The sequence below is a fragment of the Ursus americanus genome, chromosome 2 (assembly GCF_024610735.1).
Source record: "Ursus americanus isolate L20-20 chromosome 2, mUrsAme1.1.p, whole genome shotgun sequence".
NCBI classification, from domain to species: domain Eukaryota; kingdom Metazoa; phylum Chordata; class Mammalia; order Carnivora; family Ursidae; genus Ursus; species Ursus americanus.
In genome coordinates, this window is record NC_142128.1 from 104,032,025 (window position 1) to 104,055,858 (window position 23,834).

A 23,834-nucleotide genomic window follows, 5' to 3' on the forward strand; every position below is an offset into this window, starting at 1 on the left:
GCTTTCGGACTTGAAAGACTCGGAAACGAGGGGTGAACCCCGGGTTTATACACGTGATCCTTCCTTGAGCTGAGATTCTGGAGCAGGTTTCAGCGTCCACTTCTGCTGCCGTCTTCTTTCTCTTTTTCCTCACAGAACACTCTTCTTGCCTGAAAGGGGGGCGGTAAATAATAATTTCTCTATCCCGACTTTTAAACACCTGTGGCTGCGAGTCTCCAAGTCTGTGGCTACCTGCTTCCTTGCTGGAGGCCGGCGTGGACGCCGCTTGGGGGAAGCTTCGGCTCACGGTTGTCACCACTCTCTCCTGACGTAGATCATTCGAGAAGGGTCCCGTGGCTCTTCTTTCCCTCTTCTCGTGCCCCTCTGTTCTTGCTGCTGTAGCAGAGCAAGTGTTCTCTACATTCTTGGAGACCGTTCTCTGTGGCTTTGATCGTTGGTGATCCCGTCACGCCGTTGAACTTAAAGGTGTGGGCGGCCTGGAGCGCTGTGTCCAGTCAGTGGGCGGTGCGCTGCTCTGCTGTTGCTCCGGCTTGTGCTGCGTTGCTGTTGGCGCCCAGCTGGCGGCACACAGGTGGTGGCCTTACATACAAAATAACCCAAGGACGCTTCTGAAACGTAAGTATGTAATGACATTAGGACGGAGTCAGTAGAGAGGGAGGCACTGAAAATATAGACAAGGTGAAAACAAATTGTTTCATTCTGCTATTTAAAATGACCCATTCAGGGCCGCCTGGGTGGCTCCGTTGGTGAAGCGTCTGCCTTCGGCTCAGGTCATGATCTCAGGGTCATGGATCGAGCCCCACATCCTGCTCCCTGCTCAGTGGGGAGCTGCTTCTCCCTCTGCTGCTCCCCCTGCTTGTACTCTCTCTTGCTCTCTCAAATAAAGAAATAAAATCTTTAAAAAATTATAATCTTTACTATCCCCAAAGTTAAGTTAATTATATTTTGTGTTTCTTTCATCTTTTGTCTGTACACATATTTGTATGTACTTGAAATCCAACATTTGGCATTTTATATCCTTTTTTCTTTTAACACTATAAACATTTTCCCATGTTGTTAAGGGCTTTTCATAAGCATTTTATATCATAATGTAATAGTTGTCCTTAATCATTACATAGTTAAGATCATTCCTGTATTTTTTTTTTAGATAGAATTTTACAAGTGGAATTACTGGCTCAAAGATAAAGTTATTTTTATGGCTCTTTGTAATGTATAAAGTGCTTGATCTGGAAAGGTACTGGTTTGTATTCCTGCCATATTCTGACATGTAAGCTCAACGCAGTTGCTGTTCTTTTCCCTTGTTCTTTGGGTTCCATCCCTTTTCATCTTCTCCGAGACCTCTCAATTCTGTCATCCCTCTTTCACATCACAGAACGACCCCCTTCCGTCCTCGTTCTCACGATCATGTACCTTCCATCTGAAAAAGAAAGGCCCTCACTTGACACCTGCCACCCATTCCAGCTCCCACCTCTATTTCTGCTTCCCCTTTTAATGCGGTTTCTTGAATACTTTGTATTGCCAGCCTGGGCTCTCGCCTCGTGGTTACCGTTCTACTTTGTAGACCACTTCAGGCTACTTAAATTTCTTACTACTTCCCTGAAAAGGCTCTTGTCAGAATCACGAATGATGTCTGTGTTTCCCAATCTATTGGACATTTTTTTTGGCTCCTCTTCTACTTTTTTTTTTTTTTAAAGATTTTATTTATTTATTTGACAGAGACAGCCAGCGAGAGAGGGAACACAAGCAGGGGGAGTAGGAGAGGAAGAAGCAGGCTCCCAGCGGAGGAGCCTGATGTGGGGCTCGATCCCAGAACGCTGGGATCACGCCCTGAGCGGAAGGCAGATGCTTAACGACTGCGCCACCCAGGTGCCCCTCCTCTTCTACTTCTTAATGTCATTCAGCACAGTCAGCAACTGATCCTTCTTAAAACACTTTCTCATCTTTGCTTCTTCTAACTCATTGGCCATTCCCTTTTTCATTGGCTTTTGAAACTCTGCCCGAGGCCTGGATGATCAGAAGGTCTTGTGCCTCCACCTGAGGCTCTTTCTGTAAAGAAGCCTGGACTTCTTAGGTGCTTTTCTCCCTAAGAACTCGCTTCCTTTCCCAGGAAGTCTGGCATTTGACTCCTGCCTTAAAGTCTGTGGATTATAAATGGGTTTGTAACTTTAAGGATAATGTGCTTTAAACTCATTAATCTTAGAAAGATCTAAGATTTTGTTGTCTGAGGTTTTCTTTGACACCTTGAAGAACTGACAACATATGACCAGAATAGTTTTTCTGAAAGAACATCGTGATTGCCTGTCTAGTCCTCACTGTTCTTGTCAAGTTTTAGGTAAAACAAGTTTCATAATTCAAATTCACAATGGCTCCTGGGCTGCATTAGGAAGCTAAAAGTTTTCAAAAACCCTTTAAATTTTTTACCTGAAATAATTAAAATATGTAATTGGCATAGTATCAAATGCTGGCTTTCCAAATATCTTGCTCACAATGCACCGATGAGACAAAACTGAGTTTATTACTTACTGCCGTGAGGGACACGTGCTGGCTAGAGCCTTAGTGTGTCTTGGAAGGAAGAAGGCAAGGTTGGTATGTATTGAGGAACAACGTTTGGTTTAAGGTAGGTTCGTACAGTGTGTGTGTGTGTGTGTACAACACATCGTACAGCGGTAAAGAATTGAAAAAAAACCCGAGAGACCAAACACTTGATACTTTCCATGGAGTAGTGGATGAGTGTTTCACAATAGGCCGTAATGAGCAGTCCGACCCTGTGCCTGGGCCAAGGTCTCCTGGAACAGTGAAGCACACCCTGTTAATGGGCACAGTCAGTTGTCTAGGGAGTAGATAGTTCCAGTCTTCAGTATCTCTTAGGCTTTACTAATGTCATAGGATTACAACATTTTGCTTTAAGCGTTTGTATTGATGATTTAGTTTAGAGAAATGTAGCTGAGTGCCCCAAGGTCGATTCTTATAAAATGTCAACATTTTATAAGTATCCATCAAATAAGTATGATAATGCTCTTATTTTTATTATTATTATTTTAACTCAGGTCAGGTTTAGATCTAAATATTTAATTTTAGAGTTGATGTTGATAGAATATTTATGATGCTTCATTTTCTTGGGTCTATTTTTTTTTTTTTTTTTAACTAGAAATACTTTGAAATGTGAGGGTCGAGGTTCCTTTCCTATAGACCAAGAGGATGTGAAACTTGGTGTCGTGAGTCCTAACCCCTAAGGTATTGTTTCAAGAAGACTAGAGTTTTCAACTGTGCATGTTTCAAACTATAAATTGCAAATAAGGGCGAATCCTTACAATAATAAACCTTTGATATTGTAGGCTGATTTATGAAGACTGACTCCAGGATGAAATGTTGTCCGTAGTCTGCCCTTTACTTTTCCTTCCATAACAGATGTCCGGTTGAGCTGCCTTGTCCTGTGTTTGACCGTGGTGTGTGTTCAGTCTCAGTGTGTATCCTGTAGGTTGGGCTCCTTTTAAATGTTAATGTGTTCACATTCACCAGAAACACTTATACTTGTGTGAATTGCGCATTTTCTGTCCTAACCTGAGTGTGGAAGGAATCTGTTGAAGGACTGAGTGGGGCCCACGGCGGGAGCAGGTTTTACCTTGGTGCTGACATCTCTCCCCTCGGCTCAGGCAGGGAGCGCTGGCGGGGTCACCGGTGCACCTGCTTAGAGAGGATGGGATTGGCAGAAGTTTATCTGCCTTATTTCGATTTGGTATGGATAGATTTGTTGAAGGATGCCAAGTGTTTGGGTAAAATGAATTCCTTTTTGCGCTCTGTCCCCAGCTCTACCAAATCACCTGCTTTTTCATGAAGATGCTTTGGTTTTTAAGGGCAGCACAAACCATAAAAGAAGACACATTTGACACTGAATTTGTGCATTCTGACCCATTTAGAATTTTGTATCTTACACCCTTGGTCCATTTTTTTTTTCTTAATGTTGTTTTGACCACTCTCATATGGCCATGGGACTGAGCACTTGTCCGTAAAGAACTTTCTCTTGTGTTGAGAGAATATTGGTTGACAAGTTGAGTAACTATGAAGTTTTTCATGAAAATTGTTGTGTTATTTTGAGAAATTACTGTTACGAGTTATCATAAAAGTCAAGCTTAGATATTGGTCAAAGACCATATTAAATATTTACTATGTTCTTAGGTTTAGATTCTCTCTGTTAGTTGAGTTCACCTTATATGTTAAAATAGGTTTTTTTTTACATCTGGTAGGTAGGTCAAATGGTACTGACCCTGCTTTTTTCGGTAGATTTTTAAAAATCTGACTTTATCCAGGGAATTTTTCTAGATGTTATCACTGGGATTCACTTAAGTGTCCTTGAACACAAAACTAATCAGTCTTGTTCTTTTATTATCTACTTTTCATAAATGATTAAAGTGGATTTGGTCTTCACACGGGGGAGAAGGTTATCTCACGGCTGGAACCCTAGATGGATCAAACTTCAGATCTGTTATAGCGCTCAGTAGCAGAGTCATCAGACATTGGCACCCACCAGCATAATGACACATTAATGTTGGAGGCGTTAAATTCCAAATCTGCCCTATGTTAGGCCTTTATGAGCAGTAGTAACCTTTTAAAAAAGGCAGTAGCCTTCCGGTCTTCCACTAAGTGCTTGGTAGATGAGTCGAATGCACATAATCACATTTCCGTGTGGACTTTTAGCTACTCCTGTGAAAAGTGTTGCTTGTTCATTTTGAACCAGTGTGACATCTTATAGCCACATATATGTAACATATGTATCCTTTTCATTAATATACTCGAATCTCATAAGACATTACTATTTTCACTTATTTTTCTTGGCAGTGATGTTTTGGGAGAATTACATATATTTGAGCTGTATATTGAAAGAGGCAAAGTAGCCTTTAGAAGGAAAGACACGTGTTATTCTCCTTTACTCAGTTGCCATGGAGGACGTAATTTCTGTGCTCCATGTCCCTGCTCCCGGCCCTCGCCAGTCACTGTGCAGCGAGGATCGTTCTTGCTGGATTATACTGTTCTGATCCCTGAAGTAGAGACAGAAGAACAGCTGAGATCAGCTACCCTGCTCTCCAGCTGGGAGAGCACATGTGATTTCTCTTTCCTGCACCTTTGCAGGTAGCACTTTTCCCTCCCGGGGTACAGCAGTACCCCCTTATCCATAGTTTTGCTTTCCATGGTTTCTGATTCCCGCAGTTGTGAAGCTGGTGATCCTGCTCCTGAACTTTGTTGGAAGGTGAACAGTAGCCTCCCGCTGCAGTAGACGTCATTCGGCACACTTCATCTGGTCCCGTAGGCATTTTCTCATCTCACGTCACATCTCACATCATCACAGGAAGGAGAGAGAGAGAGACCATGTTTGCAGAACTCTTACTGTAGTTTATTGTTACAGTTGCTCTGTTTCATTACTAGTTACTGTTTCGGTCTCTTACTGCGGCTCGGCGGCTCAGCTCGTTGTAAACTGAACTTTCTCAGAGTAGGGCAAGGACATCGGATGTAGAGGGTTCAGTACCTCCGAGGGTCAAGTCTTCACATGTACACCCCCGGCGACGGGGACTTGCGTACTTGGCGCACTCTGGTCGGGTGCTGAGTCCTTCAAGGTTGGCTCCACTGTCGACACTGCCCCATTTCCCCTGTGCCCCGGGGAAAGTAAATTCTCCTTGCTGGCACTGCGCCAGCCCCTTGTCAGGACTTTCCTTATGTGATTGTGATGATCATGGTTTTGTTCCTTGTGTACCTGCTTTCCCCGTCCATATACGAGGGCAGTTTAGGACAGTAGTTGCCTTTTCTTTATTTTTCTCCCTCCATCACCTTGTCAGTTTTCATCAACCAGTGATTTGATGAATGAAGGATGGATTTTAATTTAAAATGTAAAGATCTGTCATCTCCCAGTAGAAATTTTGCACTTAAGTTAATATTTTTTGAAGGGTGAGCTCTATAATCCACGCATTGTATCTTTATTTATTTTTTAAAGATTTATTTATTTGAGGGGGGACGGGCAAAGGGAGAAGGAGAGAGGGGATCTCAAGTAGACCCCCTGTTGAGCGCAGAGCCCGAGGTGGGGCTTGATCTCATAACCATGAAATCATTACCTGAGCAGAAACCAAGAGTAGGATGCCCAGCAGACTGAGCCACCCAGGCGCCTCTCCACCTGCTTTCGAATCCTGTGTGGTGCTTATAAAAAATGCAGTTTTTCAGATACTGGAATTAAGATTTCTAGGTTTGCTATCCTGAAAGATGGTTACGTGTGCATTAAGTACTCTGGTAATTCATATTTACACTAAAATGTAGGCCTTATTCGTTTAAATTATGATGGAAAACAGTAAGAAAATGTAGCTCAGTTTAGGATGTTTCTTAACACATAATTATGTCAAAATATAACTTGGGATACAGTAAGTTTTATTATGTAAAAGTTTTTCCTCATTTTTATGCTTAAAAATTATGTCTTTGGAAGGAAACTAACTTCTTTATTGATACTCAGTTTTTTTTTTTTTAAGATTTTATTTATTTATTTGGCAGAGACAGCCAGCGAGAGAGGGAACACAAGCAGGGGGAGTGGGAGAGGAAGAAGCAGGCTCCCAGCTGAGGAGCCTGATGCGGGGCTCGATCCCAGAACGCTGGGATCACGCCCTGAGCCGAAGGCAGATGCCTAACGACTGCGCCACCCCGGCGCTCCTGATTCTCAGTTTTTGATCTCGATTGCTTATTTGTTCATATAATAGTTCACCGATGTATGTGGGTTTATATAGAACTAAAAACAGAGATCTAAACGACTGATTCTGTTACCGTGTAAAGTGGAAAATAGGACAACTGAGCACTCAGTGAGGAGTAGTCTTAACCATTCTCTGATTTCTAGTGGTTTTTACCCCCCCTCAATTTTCCTTGATTTTGCCCTGCCTCGTATTGTCTCCATTATTTCTTGGGTGTATATGGACTTTTTCATTCCAGGACCTCCTGTCTCACACAGCACTGGGACAGTGGCCCAGAATAGCATTTCTTTATAATTTGAGGACTATTTATGTGTATGATTCGTTGTATCTGACTTGGGGAAAAAATGGTGTACATTTTGTAGGAAGCAATTTTCAGTGAAGGTTCTTGAGAGAGACAACTGCACTGAACTTGAACTTTGTCGTGTCATCGACTAAGAGGCCAGTGAAAATACTTTATTGCACCATGTGTCATTGCACCATTTTCCTTAGGGGCTGGTACCTGGATTGTGCTTTTATCTTGTATCTGGTTGTGAAAGGAATGGTGAAGTGGGGGCTTTGAGTGTAGGGATCAGATCCTTGAATTCAGTAACTACGTAAAGTGGGAAGTATTAACGTGACCCGGTGATAAGGAGGTGGAGGGGCAGTTAAGTCAAAGTCAGCTGGGTTCAAACTGATAAATTCTGTATTTACCTTGACTGTGACATATAGAAAAAGAAAATAGCTTTGAAAGTATGGCTTTCTTTTTTTTTTTTAATCCCCCCCCCTTTTTTGAGTAGTGACAGGCATCTATGAATAGTGATGAATTCAGGAAAACTCCTAAGCTAGACATTATCTTGACAGTTGGCAGACAGATGCTTCTGATTTGAGTGTGAGACTGAGGTATTCAGAAAGCACTTCAAAATACTCTCCTATGCCAGCCAACTTCATTTTCCGTATATCAGGATTGAGTTTTTAGCTGCTTTGCAATAATGCTTCTTGATAAAGGACCTGGTAAGAGCTGGGTCAGATGTTTGTGATTTGTTTATTTCTACTCTAACAACATCTAGTCATTTCTATAAATTGTCTTTCAGACCTTATTGCTGCTTGTAAACGGAGTATTTGAAAAAAAATAGGATACACATCAGATACACATCAATAGTTTCACTTTGAATATTTTAAGTAAAAACGTAAATGTTAAATGAAAAGTAGCCTTGATACTTTTTAAGGAGTACCCAGATTTCTTTCATCCATTTCTGGAGAAAGATTAATTAATTACTTCTTAGACAAAGTATCTTTAGTGTATTTGTTTTTAGTTACATATTTGAGGTAGGATTTGTCATGAAATTTCTTTTTCTGAATTAGTTGGTATTTTGTTGAAAACATGAATCTTCACGTCAGTTTTCTGCATTCAGGAAGAATTTTTCCTTTTCTGGGGGGGATTGGACAGGGCATTCCCATCCAGGCTGCTCCAGTTTGAAATCTGCTTGTCTCGTTCACTGGAAAGAATGTGTTGACTCTCTATGTGTAATGTGAGGTCCTCTGACTTTATTGAAAGGCTTTGGCCTGGGAGTATGATGGTCACTGGAAAAGATGTCTTGTGATTGGGGAATGCCTTTTGTAAAACAAATTTTGGTAATTACGTTGTTTTCTCCTTAGCGTTTTATTCATATGCATGAATTCAAAAGCGTGCATAGAATATATTTTAGAAATATAAAAAAATTAGATGGAACTGCTTTGATGGAATTATAAAGTAAATTTAAGTTCTTTTGCCTCATTTATATATCTTTTCCTAAAGTTTTGTATTATAGTATGTTTCTCTTATAATAACAAGTACAAATGTAAGCACACTTGCAACATGAATTCAGCAGATGTGTCAAAATGTATGCATTGTTCTTAATGTTAAACATTTTGTTCATGAGAATAACATAACACCTGCTGTGACCTTTTAAGCTGTGTAAATTTCAGTGACTGTAAAATTAAAATGTATTCATTTCCAAAATGTGTTTGGAAATTATTTGGAATATTTTATGCTTGGCTCTTTTAGAGATTTTTATAATGTAGTATGAAGAGATTCAAATCTGGTATAAAAAAGGAAGCATATCATAATGTCTGTTTTTGTTTTATGTTAGAAAAAAAAGTTATTTGTAGGGTAATCTCACCTCAGATGTTCCTCATCCAGGAGCAACAGAAAGCAAGCGTTATGACGGCCTTTGATTCTTGCGTATTTTATATGGATACGTTCTTTAAGAAGGTAGGATAGGATAGGATTACAGTGAAATAATAAATTTTACAGGGTTATTAATTTCTTTTTCTCTCCATGATATAAGAGACAGAAGATATAAGAATTATAAGAGTACTACTTGATTATCCTTGGAGCCCTGTTTGCCAATGGAATGTGTTACAGCACATACTTTGAAAGGAATGGTTTGTATGCTTATTTTTTCTAAGACATATACTGTGAGCTAGGAAGATATTAAAAAAGAAAAAAAGACAAATAGTGATTGTATTTTGATTTGTCCCCAATTGCATTAACACTCAATGTCGATTAGTAGTGTATAATTTTAAAAGATACTCGTATTTGAGGAAAGTATCTCTTTAACTGGTTCAACTCTTGTTTTAAGGCAATATTATGATATTACCAAGTCTGTTTTTTCCTCCTCACATCTTTAAGACCAACACGAGTAGGCCATGTTAGGTTGAGACCCTATTTAGGATAAAAACCTTAGAACTCTCTATAATATGGTCAAGCACATGAAGATTGCACTTACTATCTTTTAGTGATATCTGACACTTACTCATCTTTGATTTAGTACTTTTTATTAGTGAAATATGTTTTTTTGACTGTTGTGTGTGTGTGTGTGTGTGTTACCAAAAAGATTTTAAGTTCCTTCGTGGTAGAGACTGCTTGCCTTCCTGCCTTCTCTCCTTACCCCCTTCCTTCCTTCCTCTCTTCCTTCCTTGTGGTGAATATATATAAAATTTAGTACGTTAACCATTTTTAGTTGAACGGTTGCTTTCATTTCTTATGTGTCCCTCATAATACAAGGTAGTTAAGTAAGAATTTACTTAGACTATACAGTAGATGTTCAATATAGCAGAGATTTGCTACTTATTCACAAAATCCATTTGCACGCCCTCATTCCTCACCCCCACCCCAGGACACAGACGTGTATTTCCCAGCTGACTTGATGTTAGGTATGGCCATAAGCCCACTTTTGCCCCTGAAATATGAGCAGCATTAAGATAGGCCACTTGCAGCCATGCCTCATAACCATCTCCTGTGTGGAGTCCTCTTTCTTCTGTCCTTTCGAATGGCAGTCATGAAGCCAAGGAGGTGGCTGAGCCTCTTAAAAGGAAGGAGTCTAGGTCCCTGAATCACTCCTGGAAGAGAGCCACCCATGGATAAGGAGCATTTGTTTGACTTTACGTGAGCCCCAAATACATTTTGGTTGTGTTTACCACTGAGATCTCATGGTTTATCTCTTTCAACAGCTCACTAAACTCAACACTGCTTAGAGTGAATAATTTCATTTATTTAAAATTTAATTCTCATTTGTTAGTCATTGGAAATGGGAGTCAAGAAAAGAAAGTGGAACTGAGGAGTGAGAAGTTGAGTATGACTCGAATTGGAGGGAGGAGTCAGTGTGGAACTCAGCGAAGGGAAGAGAATGAAGACTGGGAGGAAAATTTGGGATTCTGTGTTAGGGATTTGGCAGGAACAACTCAGAACCCAGAGTTGTAGTATTAGGAGGACATCCTTGAGAGCTGGAGGAGTAGGGGGCATTGTAAAATAAGAAAATCAGCTCTGAGAGTTGGGGAGGATTTTTTTTTTTTTTTAAGATTTTATTTATTTATTTTGAGAGAGTGAGAGCGTGTGTGCGTGAGCAGGGGGAGGGGCAGAGGGAGAGAGAGAATCCCAAGCAGACTGTACGCTCAGTGTGGAGTTGTCTGCGGGGCGTGATCTCACAGCTGTGAGATCGTGACCTGAGCCAAAATCAAAGGGTCTGACACTTAACTGACTGAGCCACACAGGTGCCCCTTGGGGAGGATTTTAAAACACTATTGGTTGTTTAAAAAAAAAAAATTGCCTTATTCTCTATGCTTTTGTTGTTGTTGTTGCTTATTGTAGGTTTCATTAACGAATATCTTGACAAAACATGATCTTCAGAAAATGACGTGTTTAACTGAACAGAGGAGTTGCAAGCCTACATGTCTGCATGCTGTGGCTTAGATTCATTACTTGAATTATTTCCTGAGCGAGTCATTCTCTTAGGTACATGGAAATAATTGAATTATGGCCATGTTTTATGCATATGTTAAATACAGGATATCATATTTTTACAGTGCTTAAATATAGGTGAAATTTACCTTGTGTTTCAGACATTAAAATATTAGAATATTTAAAAAGGAAAACATGCAGCAATTCATTTTACTAACATTTATTCTTTATATTTTCAGTTGATAGCTTTTAACCTTTTGTGCTTCACAACTGGATTTTATCAGCCAATAAAAAAGCAAATGGGTGAAATATTCGTGGCTTAGACAGCTTTTTAAAAAAGCTTTAAAAATGAAGAGTTAATAATATGTGTTAGTGAGAAATATACTACATGATTGACCTGATATTTCCAAGTTTTGGATCTTGTGGAAACGATAGCAAAGAGAATCCGTACAGTCCTTGGCTTAGGAATGCTCATGTCCGCAGTCTTGCCGATGGTGGCAATGGCTATAAGATGTGGGGGTTTTTAACCACTGTTCGCAGCTGCTTCAGCTGCAGATGTGCTAAGAGCTAAGAGACTCTCTGACCTGGGCCTTGGGCATCATTGCTCTGGAAACAGTGGCTACCTCTCTGTCTTCCTCTGCATAGCCTGCCTCATAAAGAGAATATGGCTCTTAGGGCACCTGGGTGGCATAGTCGGTCAAACGTCTGACTTTTTTCTTCAGCTCAGGTCACAATTTCAGGGTCCTGGGATTGAGCCCCATATCGGGCTCCACACCCAGTGTGAAGTCTACTAAGGATTCTCTCTCCTTCTCCACCTGCCTGTCCCCCCTGCACTCTCTCTAAAATAAATTTTTCAAAAAAAAAAAAAATATATATATGGCTCTCTTTTTACCTTATACTTCTCCCATGCATGTGGACCATAGATATGTTTTATATTCAATGTCCTAGACTCATTATAATGCATCTTAAAAATAGAAGTGCTATTAAAAGTGATTTGGGTTTCCAGCTTTTCTTACAAGTATAATGTAGAATATATGCTGTATGATGTATAGGTTGACTGGAACTGCTGGACTTGAAGTCAAAAGAACTAGTCCATGGACATGTCCGTTGCCAGCACTAAATCTTGGTTTCCTAATCTGTAAAATCATCAGATCTTAGAATCTGAGTGGTAACAGTGACCTACGGAGCAATTTGGCACAAGGTTACACTCAGATTTCTTCTGTATCTTTGATACCCGGCCATCCAATGATAGGAAGCTCAATAGCTCATTCTCTTCTGTCAGGTACATACAGTTTTGAAACTCTTGAACAAAAAACATTCTTTGTGTGCCATCTACTGGAGCAGAGAATACTGATGGGGATATTAATACCTGACCTGTCTGTCTCCTGAGTTGAGGAGAGGATCACATGAAATGAGAGTGAAAACAAAGTGATGTGTTGTAAAAATATTAAGTCTCGTGATTACTACTGAGTAGTGCTTTTTCAACTAAGAGCTCTATGAAGGAGTTGACTACCATTTACATTAGTAAAATTTTTCCTATGATAAACTGAGCTTTAAATCTCTGACAAATTACCTTTGGAACCTTGCCTGTTTGTCAGATGGTCAGCAAGTGCTTCTAGTATTTTTGATACTGCCCAGTCTTTGAAAATTAAAGATCTTGGCCCACAGTTTAAAAACTACTGGACAAGACTCTTCTTGGGAAGACATTTAGATTCTTAGTGTACAATTCCTGTCATAACTAAGTAAAAGACTGTGATACAAGCTGACCTTGTCTTATGGTTAATATACAAGTCACTTACATAGTAGTTCCCCACCTGCCCTTTATCCGCCACGGTGGATTATTTCTTGTTGTCAGTCTCTTACTGTGCCTGATTTATAAAGTAAACTTTATCATAGGTATGTAGGTATACTAGATGTATTAGGGGTTTTAGGAAAAAGCATAATACATACAGTGTTCGGTACTATCTGCAGTTTCAGGCCCCCACTGGGGGTTTCGGAATGTATCTCCTGTGAATAAGGGGGACTACTGTATGCTTCTGCCCCACGGTTCGTGTTATTCTTGCATATAGTGCATAAAACTATTCACTAGGATAAAAACATGACCGTTTCATGTGCCTACAGTGAATGACAGATGCAGGTGACTTCTGCTTGGTTCCCTTAATAGTTCTGTCTGGTGGTCACACAAAACACAAAGCCGTTTTGGGGTCAGTTTTTTTTCCTTTTTTTTTTTTTAACATATTCGGTGACTTATTCCGCAAGGCCTTTAATTATTAGTATTTTTTTCCAATTGTTAAAACTAATCCACTAAACTAGAAATCTGTTTCCTGAAACACACACACACGCCTGTACACACACACACTTAGCAGCATGGCTAGGTGTGTTGGAGATGCCAGTGATTTGTTGCTCTGTCCATAGCCTTTTCTGAGGGAAGGTCACCCTCACCCCCTCTTGTTTGTGGGGTAGACACCCCTGTCCAAGTCAGGTTGATAAGTGGGCATCTGACCCAAGAGCTTCTTCAAGGGATCGGAGAGGCCAGAGACTGAAGCAGCTGAGAGACGGAGAGGTGAAGCCCGAGCTCGTTCGAGTGGCCATGAGGGGCTGCCGGCAGGAGATACATTCCTGTGAGCAAGCTGAGGAGCTCGCCGGTAAGAGAACACGGCAAATGCAGCATTTTGGGGGAAGGAGGAGGGAATAGGAGAGAGAGAGAGGGAGAAGAGAGACCAGAGACAGAGACCCAGACCAGACTGTGCGCAGTCCCGGAACAAGAAGAAGAGAAGTGATGCTGGCGATTTTCCAGATGTAATTTGCCGAAGTTCTGCCTGCATAGCTCTTTCCTTTGGATGAGGTTCTTGTACTCTTCTAATAAATAACTCTCTGCTTCCATTAGCTTCCGTGGGGCCTTTCCCCCGGCATCTGAAAGAGTCCTGAAAGAGCACTAAGGTTAAAGACGAAGTATCAAAGGTACATCTTTGGTTGAAGCCTGCTACGGAATACTATTCTAGAAATCGTCCATTTCTACATCGTCATAATAATATATTAAGTAAGCACTCGTTTTTGTTTTTTTTTTAAGATTTTATTTATTTATTCAACAGAGAGAGAGACAGCCAGCGAGAGAGGGAACACAAGCAGGGGGAGTGGGAGAGGAAGAAGCAGGCTCATAGTGGAGGAGCCTGATGTGGGGCTCGATCCCATAACGCCGGGATCACGCCCTGAGCCGAAGGCAGACGCTTAACCGCTGTGCCACCCAGGCGCCCCAAGCATTCGTTTTTTAACTTCTCGGCCCTCTTAATTTTAAATTCTATCAGGATTATTATTATTTGCTTTGCTTTTGTTACAGAAATGAGAAGTGTGTTGTAAACCGATGTTGCTTTTATTTCTGTGGGGGAAGTCCGTGTGCATAGGTTAGTCTCAAATCTCAAAGTCTTGGATCAGGTTGGCCATCATGGTGAGGGCATCAGTAGACCGCTGTGCTGTTTTCTGTGTCACAGCCTTTGACCAACTGTTTGCAAGTATTTAAGAGTATGCCACCCACTATAAATTGTGTTTGGTACCCTATAAACCTGTTAGGAGGACTTTAGTGTTTCACATTTAACAAGAGGACCTCAACTTTTGTACTTCTGTGTCAGATGCGAGTGCTTAAGGAGATACACGGTGGGTAAATCAAAACAACAGTGCTTACCTGACATACTGGTACCTTTGGTTGTGCAAGTGTAATTTATGCACATTTTCTTAACCGCTTATTCTACCTGAGTTTCCTTCTCTCCCTCACCATCCCCCCACTTAGGGCAAGTATTGTCTTCAGAACTGTGATTACACAAAGAAAGCATTCTCTCCGAGCTACTATCTGTATTCTTGACAAATGCTTCTTATTAGAAAGGACTTTATGGACAATTAGATTTTTTGCACTGTTACTGAAATAATGAGAAATGGTTTCAGGTAGTTTAGAAACTGTTGATGGATTTTGCTAGGAAGCACTAACGATCAGATGCAGAAGTCAAGCTCATCGTTCCCTTAGGTTTTCAGATCTTATATTCGCATCCAACATCCTAAGTATTATAACTGACTGGAGCTTTCAGCTTACAAACACTTCCTTGACTTGATTTTCCCAAATGGAACCAAGTTCCTGTTTCTCCACAAAGAATGGCTTTTTACTGGTACGTGATGAAGAGGACAGTCATTTGATGGCCACGTCTTTGACCCTGTTTTCCAAACGATTTTATTCTCTTATGTCTTTTGCTCATTCAGTTAACCCAGGATAGTTACTAAACGATAATACTACAGTTTTAGCAAAAGATTTATTTTTCCCGTCCTGTAGATTGAGTCCTTTTTATTTTTAAACACCAGACAGTGTGATGACCTTGTTCACATAATAAGATTCACCTGTTTTGAAAGTCTACAGACTCAAACATGTATTAGTGACCATATAATTCCCAAACGAAGCGTCAAACCAAATTCTGATCTGTCAGAATGAGCTTTTACGATCCATTTTAATATTTGAAACTGTTTAGTAAACTGTAAAGCAGAATACAAAAATGAGATATTTTTATGTTAAGGTTAATTGGTCCTCGGGCCCCATATTCATAGCATAAAGAGAAGCCACTATACCAGTAATGGAAGATAAAGTTTGTATCTTCTAAGCTAAGACAGCTTAGAAAATTGTTGAATGGGGCCACTCCTTCTCTATGTAACTGTAACTCCCTTCTTCAATGGGATCACAGTTCTAGGATGGTACTGGGGTATTATTACCATCAACACATGTATTTTTAAAGTCACAGATTACTTCAAGCTTGAGTGGGGACCCTTAGGTTCTATTTTGAACTAATCATTAAAATATTTTACTTTTTCGTATCCCCAAAATAGCAATCAGGGCAATACTCATAGATACATGGCAGTTGTAGAAATTCAGACCTATGATTTCATTCCCCTTGAAGTTTCAATGATCATATGCATTCTAGTTGAGTATTTCAGTGTTTTAGAGTATAGTTTATTGAAGGTAGATAAACACTTTATATTTTGATCTTAAGGGCACACAGCTGGCATTGAAATGAATTTACTTCTGATTAGAGAAAAACATCTTACAATTATTTTTTACACAATATTTTGTCAGAAAAAAATATCACTTTGATATATATTGGACCTTGATAAGCAGGGCCCTGTTGTTATTGAGGACTTTTTTCAAATAGTAGGTGGGTTTTTATAGAATTTTGAAGTAGACAGAAATATTAAGTCAGCTTATGTTCTGATTTTATTTTAGATGTGTGAAGACTTTTTGACATTATATCCTCCTCCCTGTGCCTAGCATGGTGCTTGGCACATAGCACTGAGTAACTATTTAATAACTGACAGATTTTCTTGAAAAATTTTTTAGAACACATACAAGGGAATTCTTTTAAGTCTAGACTTACTGATATGTACGGAGAAGAGTTACATCTGCTTCAGTGAAATACAGGATTGAACCAGATGGTCTTAATGAAAGGTCATTCTCCGAGTGATCTGGTATCTTTGAAATGGGTCCGTAGAAATCGTTCCAACAGCCATAGCTTATTGTTTGGGAATTTTCAGAATATACTGTACCTTACCTTAGCAGCACTCCGATGTCCTGTCGGCGTCATTCTTTTGTATTGAGCTAAAGAAGAAACATTTTACCAAGTGGACACATTGTTTAATTTTGTTTTGCATTTACTAGATTGCAGTGCGAGGCCAATAAATTAAACCCAGGCAGTTCTGTTGCTAATTACACACAACTTCTCTTGAGTATCAGATATTCAAATCCATTTTATGAATATGGTAGGGAGAATAACAACTGTAAAACAAAGCAGTGTGCATGTAAGTGACTGTTAGCGTGCATTTCAGAAAAGGATAAATGCTCACCATATGGTACAATTACTGCGTCCAAGTTTTCAAATTAGCTTCTCTCATCCTCCTTATTACTGTCTTTAAAAAGAGAGGAAAAAACCCAACATGATTTATCTACTCTGCAGCAGAACTCTTGACGCAAAACAGCAGCCCAGTTCTGTCCAGTTTTTTTTTCCCTTAGCATAATAGAGGCTGTCGGACTTTTTTATACTAATTACTGTGTGAGCCTCAGATGAACCCCCTTCAATTCACAGGGCTTTGTTAAGGGAGGAGCTGTCAATGTGTCTGCCCGTTTGCAGCTGTGCTGTGGCTTTAGCTTGCTTAACATTATGCTGCTTTTTAGACTTGACAGAAGGGATTTTTTTTTTTTTTTTATTAAGGCAAAGCAGCCTTGTAGCGAAATGGTTTAAGCAGCTGCATTGTAGGGAAGCACAAAGAAGTTATTATTGTGTCTGTTTAGGGGGGTAGGACGGAGGGGGAGATATTCGGCTGCTGTTGATGCCGATTGTTGACTTGCCATCTGCCAGATAGGGAGAAGAAAAAAAATGACAGCTCCAGCAGGGTGTTCAAGAGGTTGTTTGGAGAGACGCATAAACATGTGCAGATGTCGAGCTGAATAATGGCTGGAACTTGAGACGGTTTATGATGCTGCTGATGTTTGTGCGTATACAGAGCGAATGTATGTGTGGATTTGGTTAACCAAGGGTACATACTAATTATCATTGTTTTCCTGCCTGCCCCCCTCCCCCTTATTTCGTTAATTAGTTTAGGGACTTAATACTTCCTCTTCCTTCTCTTGTTCACATATAGTTGCAGAAAGCAGCTTCTTCTCTAAATAGCAACGCAAACTTTCTCGTTGGCCCCTAGAGACGGCAGCTCATCTAGTCGGTTCATGGGGTGTGAATTGTTAACTGGGAACAGGAGATTTGGGCTAGGAAGTCAGGCAGGTAAATGGCCACGCTTTTCGTGTGTACACGGACAGTTTAACACTAGTCAGGATTGTCAACTCTTACTCGAGACTGAATGGATTTGTTTTATAGCCGACCACTAGGGGTGAGATAGAGAGTCCCGAATTTATTTTACCAAGTAATCCCGTCCTACTTTGAACTCCGATGTGACTAGTTGTGAAGCAAAGTTGTATGGGAACCAGGCCTTCTTGGCTAATACTCTTTTTTCCTCTCGGTCGTCTTTGATTCTGTGAATGACAGGCATACATTGTCATTGCCCAGTGATGGTTTGGCTGTAGGTTTCCTTCTGATCCCTTCTTGTCACTAGGTGTTAGAGATGTGCCATCTCTGTAATTTTTCAAAAGGCCGTAACACTCAGAGTGAATGTTTATTAATACCTGTTTGATCACTTTAAGTAATCAAGAAGAAACAGGGTGTAAAGTCCAGTTTCTCAAAGGTGTTTCTGTGTAGGACACCAAATTTTTGTAAAATTTGATTCCATATATTTATTTTTTAAAAACGTTTGTCAAATCTTAAAATCAAGCACGATGTGAGTGAAACTGCTGGAAAACAGAAAGAGAAGACTTGACTTCTCTTTCCCCTTTTTTTCCCTATTTGGATTTATATTACAAAACAACAACAAAAAAATGTGTGTGGTGTAATTAAAGAGTTTTTTTTTTAACTTTTGGTAAACTCCTGTTTTCCTAAAACATTTAGGATTTTGTTGCATGATTATGAAGCAGAAATGCCTAACGTGTGGCTGAAAGGCAAACATGACTGACAGAGCTTTCTGACCAGAGTACTGTCTTTGTGAAAGGACCGGAGGAAGATTATCTGTTATTTTCCACTCTTCGTAAAGAAATAGAGGTCAGGTCTATTTGGAAAAACTTTCGAGCTCACTGTCAATTTCTCTTCAAGTGACTCTAATCTGTGTTTGCTGCAAAGGCTTAGAGGCTCATCAGCCACTCTGGACCTTGCCTTTGTCTTGTTGCGTATTTAGTTTCTTCTTTTATTTAGAGGCCACGGATATGCCCCTGTTTTTTGTTTGTGGAATTATGTACAAACATTTGTCGTTTCTCGGTCAGTGCTGACCTCCCTGCAAAGTGTGGGAGCAAGCGGCGTGCCGGTTTCCAGGTAGGGGCATTATTAAACCGAGTGAGTGGGGTATGACAGGACGCCAGTGAGTGGCTGAACAAAAGCCAGCGTCTATAAAAGCAGACTTGCACTTCTGGGCTGTATTCATCATGTCCTGTTACTTCTTTTTTCAGAGCCATTTACAAAGTCTGAGCTGTGCTGGCAAGTATACATGCTAGGGTGATTATAATATTAGAGGCAGAGTGTCTTTGAACTTGGCACAGACCAGATTTCAGCATCACGTCCCTTGGATGAGTGACTTTACGGAAGTCCTTTCCCTGGTTAAGGGTCAGTTTCTTCCCGTGCTGGAGGAAGGCCGCCGGAACCGCTAAGGCACAGATCGCGGCAGGACTAAATGAGATGCTGATATATTTAGAATGTCTGGACCCCGCGCCCTGGGAGCTTTTCGGAGTATTTTGTTTTGGGGAGGTGTGGTGTGTAGGTCTGCAGATCTGTAACTGGTGTGAGTGGGGCGCCTCCCAATGCTGGGAGTGTTGCACGGTGAGCACGCACCGTTCTCGAGGTCCAGGAAGAGATGTGAGGTGCTTCTTAGAACCTTATGTCTATTTAGTGATTTAGGATTGTTTATCAATCTGAAAGGAAGATGGTTGTTGAAGGAGAATATAAGAAAACTATTGACTGGAACTTTCTGGGCTGTGGTGCAAGTGGTTATCCAGGCATGATTTCATACTGTAGCTTGTAAAATCATTTCTCTACTTGAAAAATTCAGCCTCAGATGGCTGAAAACCGTATTTATTCCTTTAATTCAGTATTAATCTCATTATCTTAGAACCACCCTTTTTTCTGCTATGGCCAACACTTAAGCTGTATTTGGGTTATAATTATTTTTTAAAACTAGATTTTCAGACATATCACAGTGACTAAATTTAATGATCGTAGTGAACAAACAACACTAAAAATAACGTTTTATCTCCTCGTGGACTTTGAAAACAAGATGGGATTGCCCCAGCTCCTGATTTTGCAGCCGAAGACACCGATGAGGCTCATCCAGTGAGTGGCACAGCGTTTTCCTGGAGGCGAGAGGGGGCGGCTGTGGCCGGCGACAGTCCCTCACGTCAGCGTAGCCTGGTTAGTGCCCACACGTGTGCAGGTGGTAGGTGTTTCCTCAAGGTTTTTCCTTTCCTCCCTGATTTTGGGTGAAGAGTCAAGGAAGGCATCTAGCTGCTTTAGTGGTTAATAGGACTGGTATAGTGACTAAGGACTTCTGTTCTGGTTTTGAAGAATAAATTGGTTACACTTTAAAAAAAAAAAAGAAAAGAAAAGAAAAAACCCCTCAATCTGAACGCTGTAGAACACAATGCTGGCTTCTCTGAAGGAGATTTTAATATCTAATAGCACGTGGTGATAAATGCCAGTGTTCATATACAGATAGTTAAGTGTTACCATTTAATTTTCTTTTTAATAATGGCATTACCAAAAACAACTTCCAGTACCAGAGAAGTGGAAATATCCCCGAGCCCATGACACGTGGCATCTCAGATGACGAGGAGACTCTGCCGCCGTGAAGACATATGAGTGAAACTGGTGCTCGGTGTATTTTCAGGATAATCCAAAAAACCTTGAGGAACTTCTAGCGTTAATGGTATAGAGATGCATTTGAATTGTGCCTCAGAAAAATCCTGCATGAATAGTAATTTTTAAAAATATTGGCCAGTATGTTGAAAACAGAAGAGTATTTCTCTGTCTGACATATTCTTTAAGGCATCTTGCTAAATGTTTTGGCTTAAAATTTTTAATGTGTTTTCGTTTCAAGAAAATCTGATTAAAGATGTTGGTAAACTTGGTAGCACTTTTTAGAACAGAAGATGATTAAGATACAAAGGCAGAAAGGCAGAAACCGTGAAGTTCGTGTAGTTTTTGGCTGGGCAAGTCACTTATTTGCTTGAGACTGGAACACAGCATCAAAGTTCATAATTTTATACTTTTAAGTGAAAGCACATAGAACAGCAGCTGTTGTTTCCTGGCATCTCTCTGAGGAGATATTTAAACTTAAGTATATATATTTATTATAGAAAAGAGTTTTATGAAATGACCTTCTTTCCCTTCTCTGCATTTACATTATGTTCCACTGACTCTTAAGCTAACTCTAGGTACTTTGTGTTTTAGTAAAATAGGATTTGGAATGCAAGAATTTTTTTTCTTCGACCTTAAATTTTCCATAGTATAGTATAATTCAAGAAGAACACAACTGTTTAATTCCCGTAGCACATATTTTAAGAACCCTGTTTAGTCAGAGTTATGCCAGGTACTGGTATAGTTCCTGAGAGGAGACTAACCCCTTAACTTGGGGAAACAAGGGCTTAGATGCAAACACAAATTCTTTATAAGAGTGTATTTCCACTAAATGGAAACCATATGTGAAAGTAAAGCTTGTTACTTACCTGCTTAGAATAATTTTTATCTCCCTTCAGGAGGTCACTTACTGTAAGACAACTCTGGGCTGTGTTAGTTGGGGGGCGTTGGTGGCGTGTGGTTGGCTGGTCACTAGAGCACTCACACATAAGGCTCTGACGTGAAGCTTAGCACTTTTTATATTCTTCAGTTAAAAGTTGGCCACGTCGCTGTAGTGTACAGGGCTGGTTATTCATTGTTTCATATCCAGTGTTTGGTACATCCTAAAAAATCTTTGACGTGCAAATGCCAGAAAACTTTTTTCCTACTCTGCGTGAAATAGGTACTTTCTGAGGAAAAGGAATAAAACACCCAGCGCACGTTGCATTAGATCCAGGAAAGGAAACTGATCATCCTCACGCTCTGTGAAGATGTTTCCAGTTTTAGAAGCAGTCCAAAAATGCGGTCAGTGCTTTGACCCTGCCCTACCAATTTATCGTTTGTCTTATAGTTTAGTAACAGGCGAGGGATTTGTAATAAATGAGCCCGTTGGCTCTGGGCTGCTTGTAGGAAGACCCCCCGTCACCTGTAGTTTGGTGCTGAATGTTAATCTCTTAGAATTACTTTATCTTTACTCCAAGATTCCTATGTTCTGGTGTCTTACAGTTTTTAAATGACAAATTACCCTGCAGAGACCATTATGACAGAAACTCGAGAGAACTTAAGAGAGTATTTATACAATGCAGAATCATTTATGTAATTTTTCATTTCGTTGGATTTTGAATGACTTTCATGACTGATGCCTCAAGTCATTTTCCTTCATGATGCCTTGATTTCAGGAAAATCTTTCCTTTCAAACTTACTGGAAACTCTTGAAAACAAACACTCCTATGCTTGTAGAGGTACAGATGATGAGGAGGAAAGAAATATTTATGTATAATGAGAAATATGCCCATTTCAGGTTTTTTTAAAAGGTGATTTTTATGGGAAGGGTAGGTAGATTGCTTTCTGAAATTTCCTGTCTATGTGTTAGGTAATACTGCCCTCAGAGGGCCAAGGTAAGTAAATTCATTTTTAACATTGAGAAGCAGCTTTTCTGCTCTTTATCTGATCAATAAGCTTGCTTTGGGGAGGAGGAGTGAACTTCTTTGAATAATTGAATAGTGTTTGATTTGTTCTGTTCTTTTGAAAATGTTCGCTGTCCCTGCACTTGCGTGTGCTGACCACATCAAGCCCATTCAGCCCTTCTCTAAGAACAAGAAGGCAGATGACGGCCCACAGGCTGCTACATTAGATCGCTTTACAAAGAGGATAAGAAAATTATCTAGGAAAGTTAAGATGATTGCACTTGGGTGTCTTTTGCTTTTTGTCTCTTGGATAACAGATAATTCTGACATTCAAAAGTAGTTGAACCACACTTTTGAATATCTAACCCCATTCATTGAAATGGAAACATTTTATTCCCTTCAGTTTTATAAACTTAAGCATAATCACATCTTTACGGTACAAATCAAGAATAATTTACTTCACTGGATATGTAGTCATTACATATAAATACAAAATGTCCTACCAGTTGAAATATAGTATCATTCCTAAGTAGTTTTGAAAGCCTAACATTAATGTATGGTTTAACACATACCCACATTCAGAGTGGTTGAGGTTAAATAATTAACTTGCAAAATAAAAAGGAAGAGTGAGAGAGGACTGGTATGAAAGTAATGAGTTGTATACCCTTGTGTTCGCTTTTTGTATGTGCTAACGTTTTATGAGATAATCCAAAAGAAACACGGAGATGTCTAGTCGTAGATGCAGTGGATTGCTGGATTTTTTTTTTCCCATAGAGTTACTTGATATTGGGTTAAGAAAGATGTTTTTGGCGTTATCTGTTTTTAATAAAAGAGTTCGATTGGTTGAGCATAAATGATACGTAACTCATTGTTATCAGTAATATTGGATGAAAATAGGATATGAGCAGAGTGAATAACAAAAATTGAAATTTTATCCACAAAAAACCAGTATCTGCTCCGCTCAACTAATGTGGAACAGTGACAGTTGGGCCAAATGAGATTAACGAATTACACTTTATTTTAAATATTCCTCTTACTTTTGTGTAGTTTAATACGCTTCTGTGTATGAAGCACTCACTATCTCTTTTTTGTTTAGCCATACTTGATTCATTTAACAAATGCTGTGTAATGCTCAGTATGAGCCAGATGTTCTGTGTACTTCATAAATATATTTTTTGAAGATTTCATTTATTTGAGAAAGAGAGAGAGAGAGCATGAGAGGGGGCAAGAACAGAGGAAGAGGGAGAAGCAGGCTCCCCGCTAAGCAGGGAGCCCAGTGCGGGGCTCGATCCCAGGACCCTGGGATCAGGACCTGAGCCGAAGGCAGACACTTAACCTACTGAGCCACCCAGGCACCCCCCTCATAAGTATTAATTAATTTCTTCTAAACTATTGTCCCCGTTTTCCACAAGAGGAAGCTGAGGCACAGAGATGGTAAGCAGTATGCCCAAAGGCGCACAGCTAGTTAGCGGCAGAGTTGGCCTTTGAACTTCAGAGCACATGCTTCCTGCAGCTGGTATAATACCCTTCCTCCTTTGAGGGTGTGAGCAGTGTGGCAGAG

At 40.1% G+C, this 23,834-nt stretch overlaps 1 protein-coding gene across 5 annotated transcripts in view; it reads left to right on the top strand.

Moving 5' to 3' along the window:
• The window catches only part of AKT3 (AKT serine/threonine kinase 3), a 302,152-nt gene that overhangs the window by 97,099 nt on the left and 181,219 nt on the right, over nt 1–23,834 (top strand). Inside the window, exon 1 of one of the 5 annotated variants that reach the window (XM_045796137.2) lies at nt 9,026–9,122. The exons of 3 other annotated variants lie outside the window; for them this stretch is intronic. In XM_045796137.2, coding sequence (XP_045652093.1) covers nt 9,092–9,122 — 31 coding nt within the window. In that variant the 5' untranslated portion in view covers nt 9,026–9,091. Of the gene's footprint in view, nt 1–9,025; nt 9,123–13,861; nt 13,958–23,834 lie in introns of those variants that run through there. One more of the 5 variants, XM_045796147.2, reaches the window with a different exon arrangement.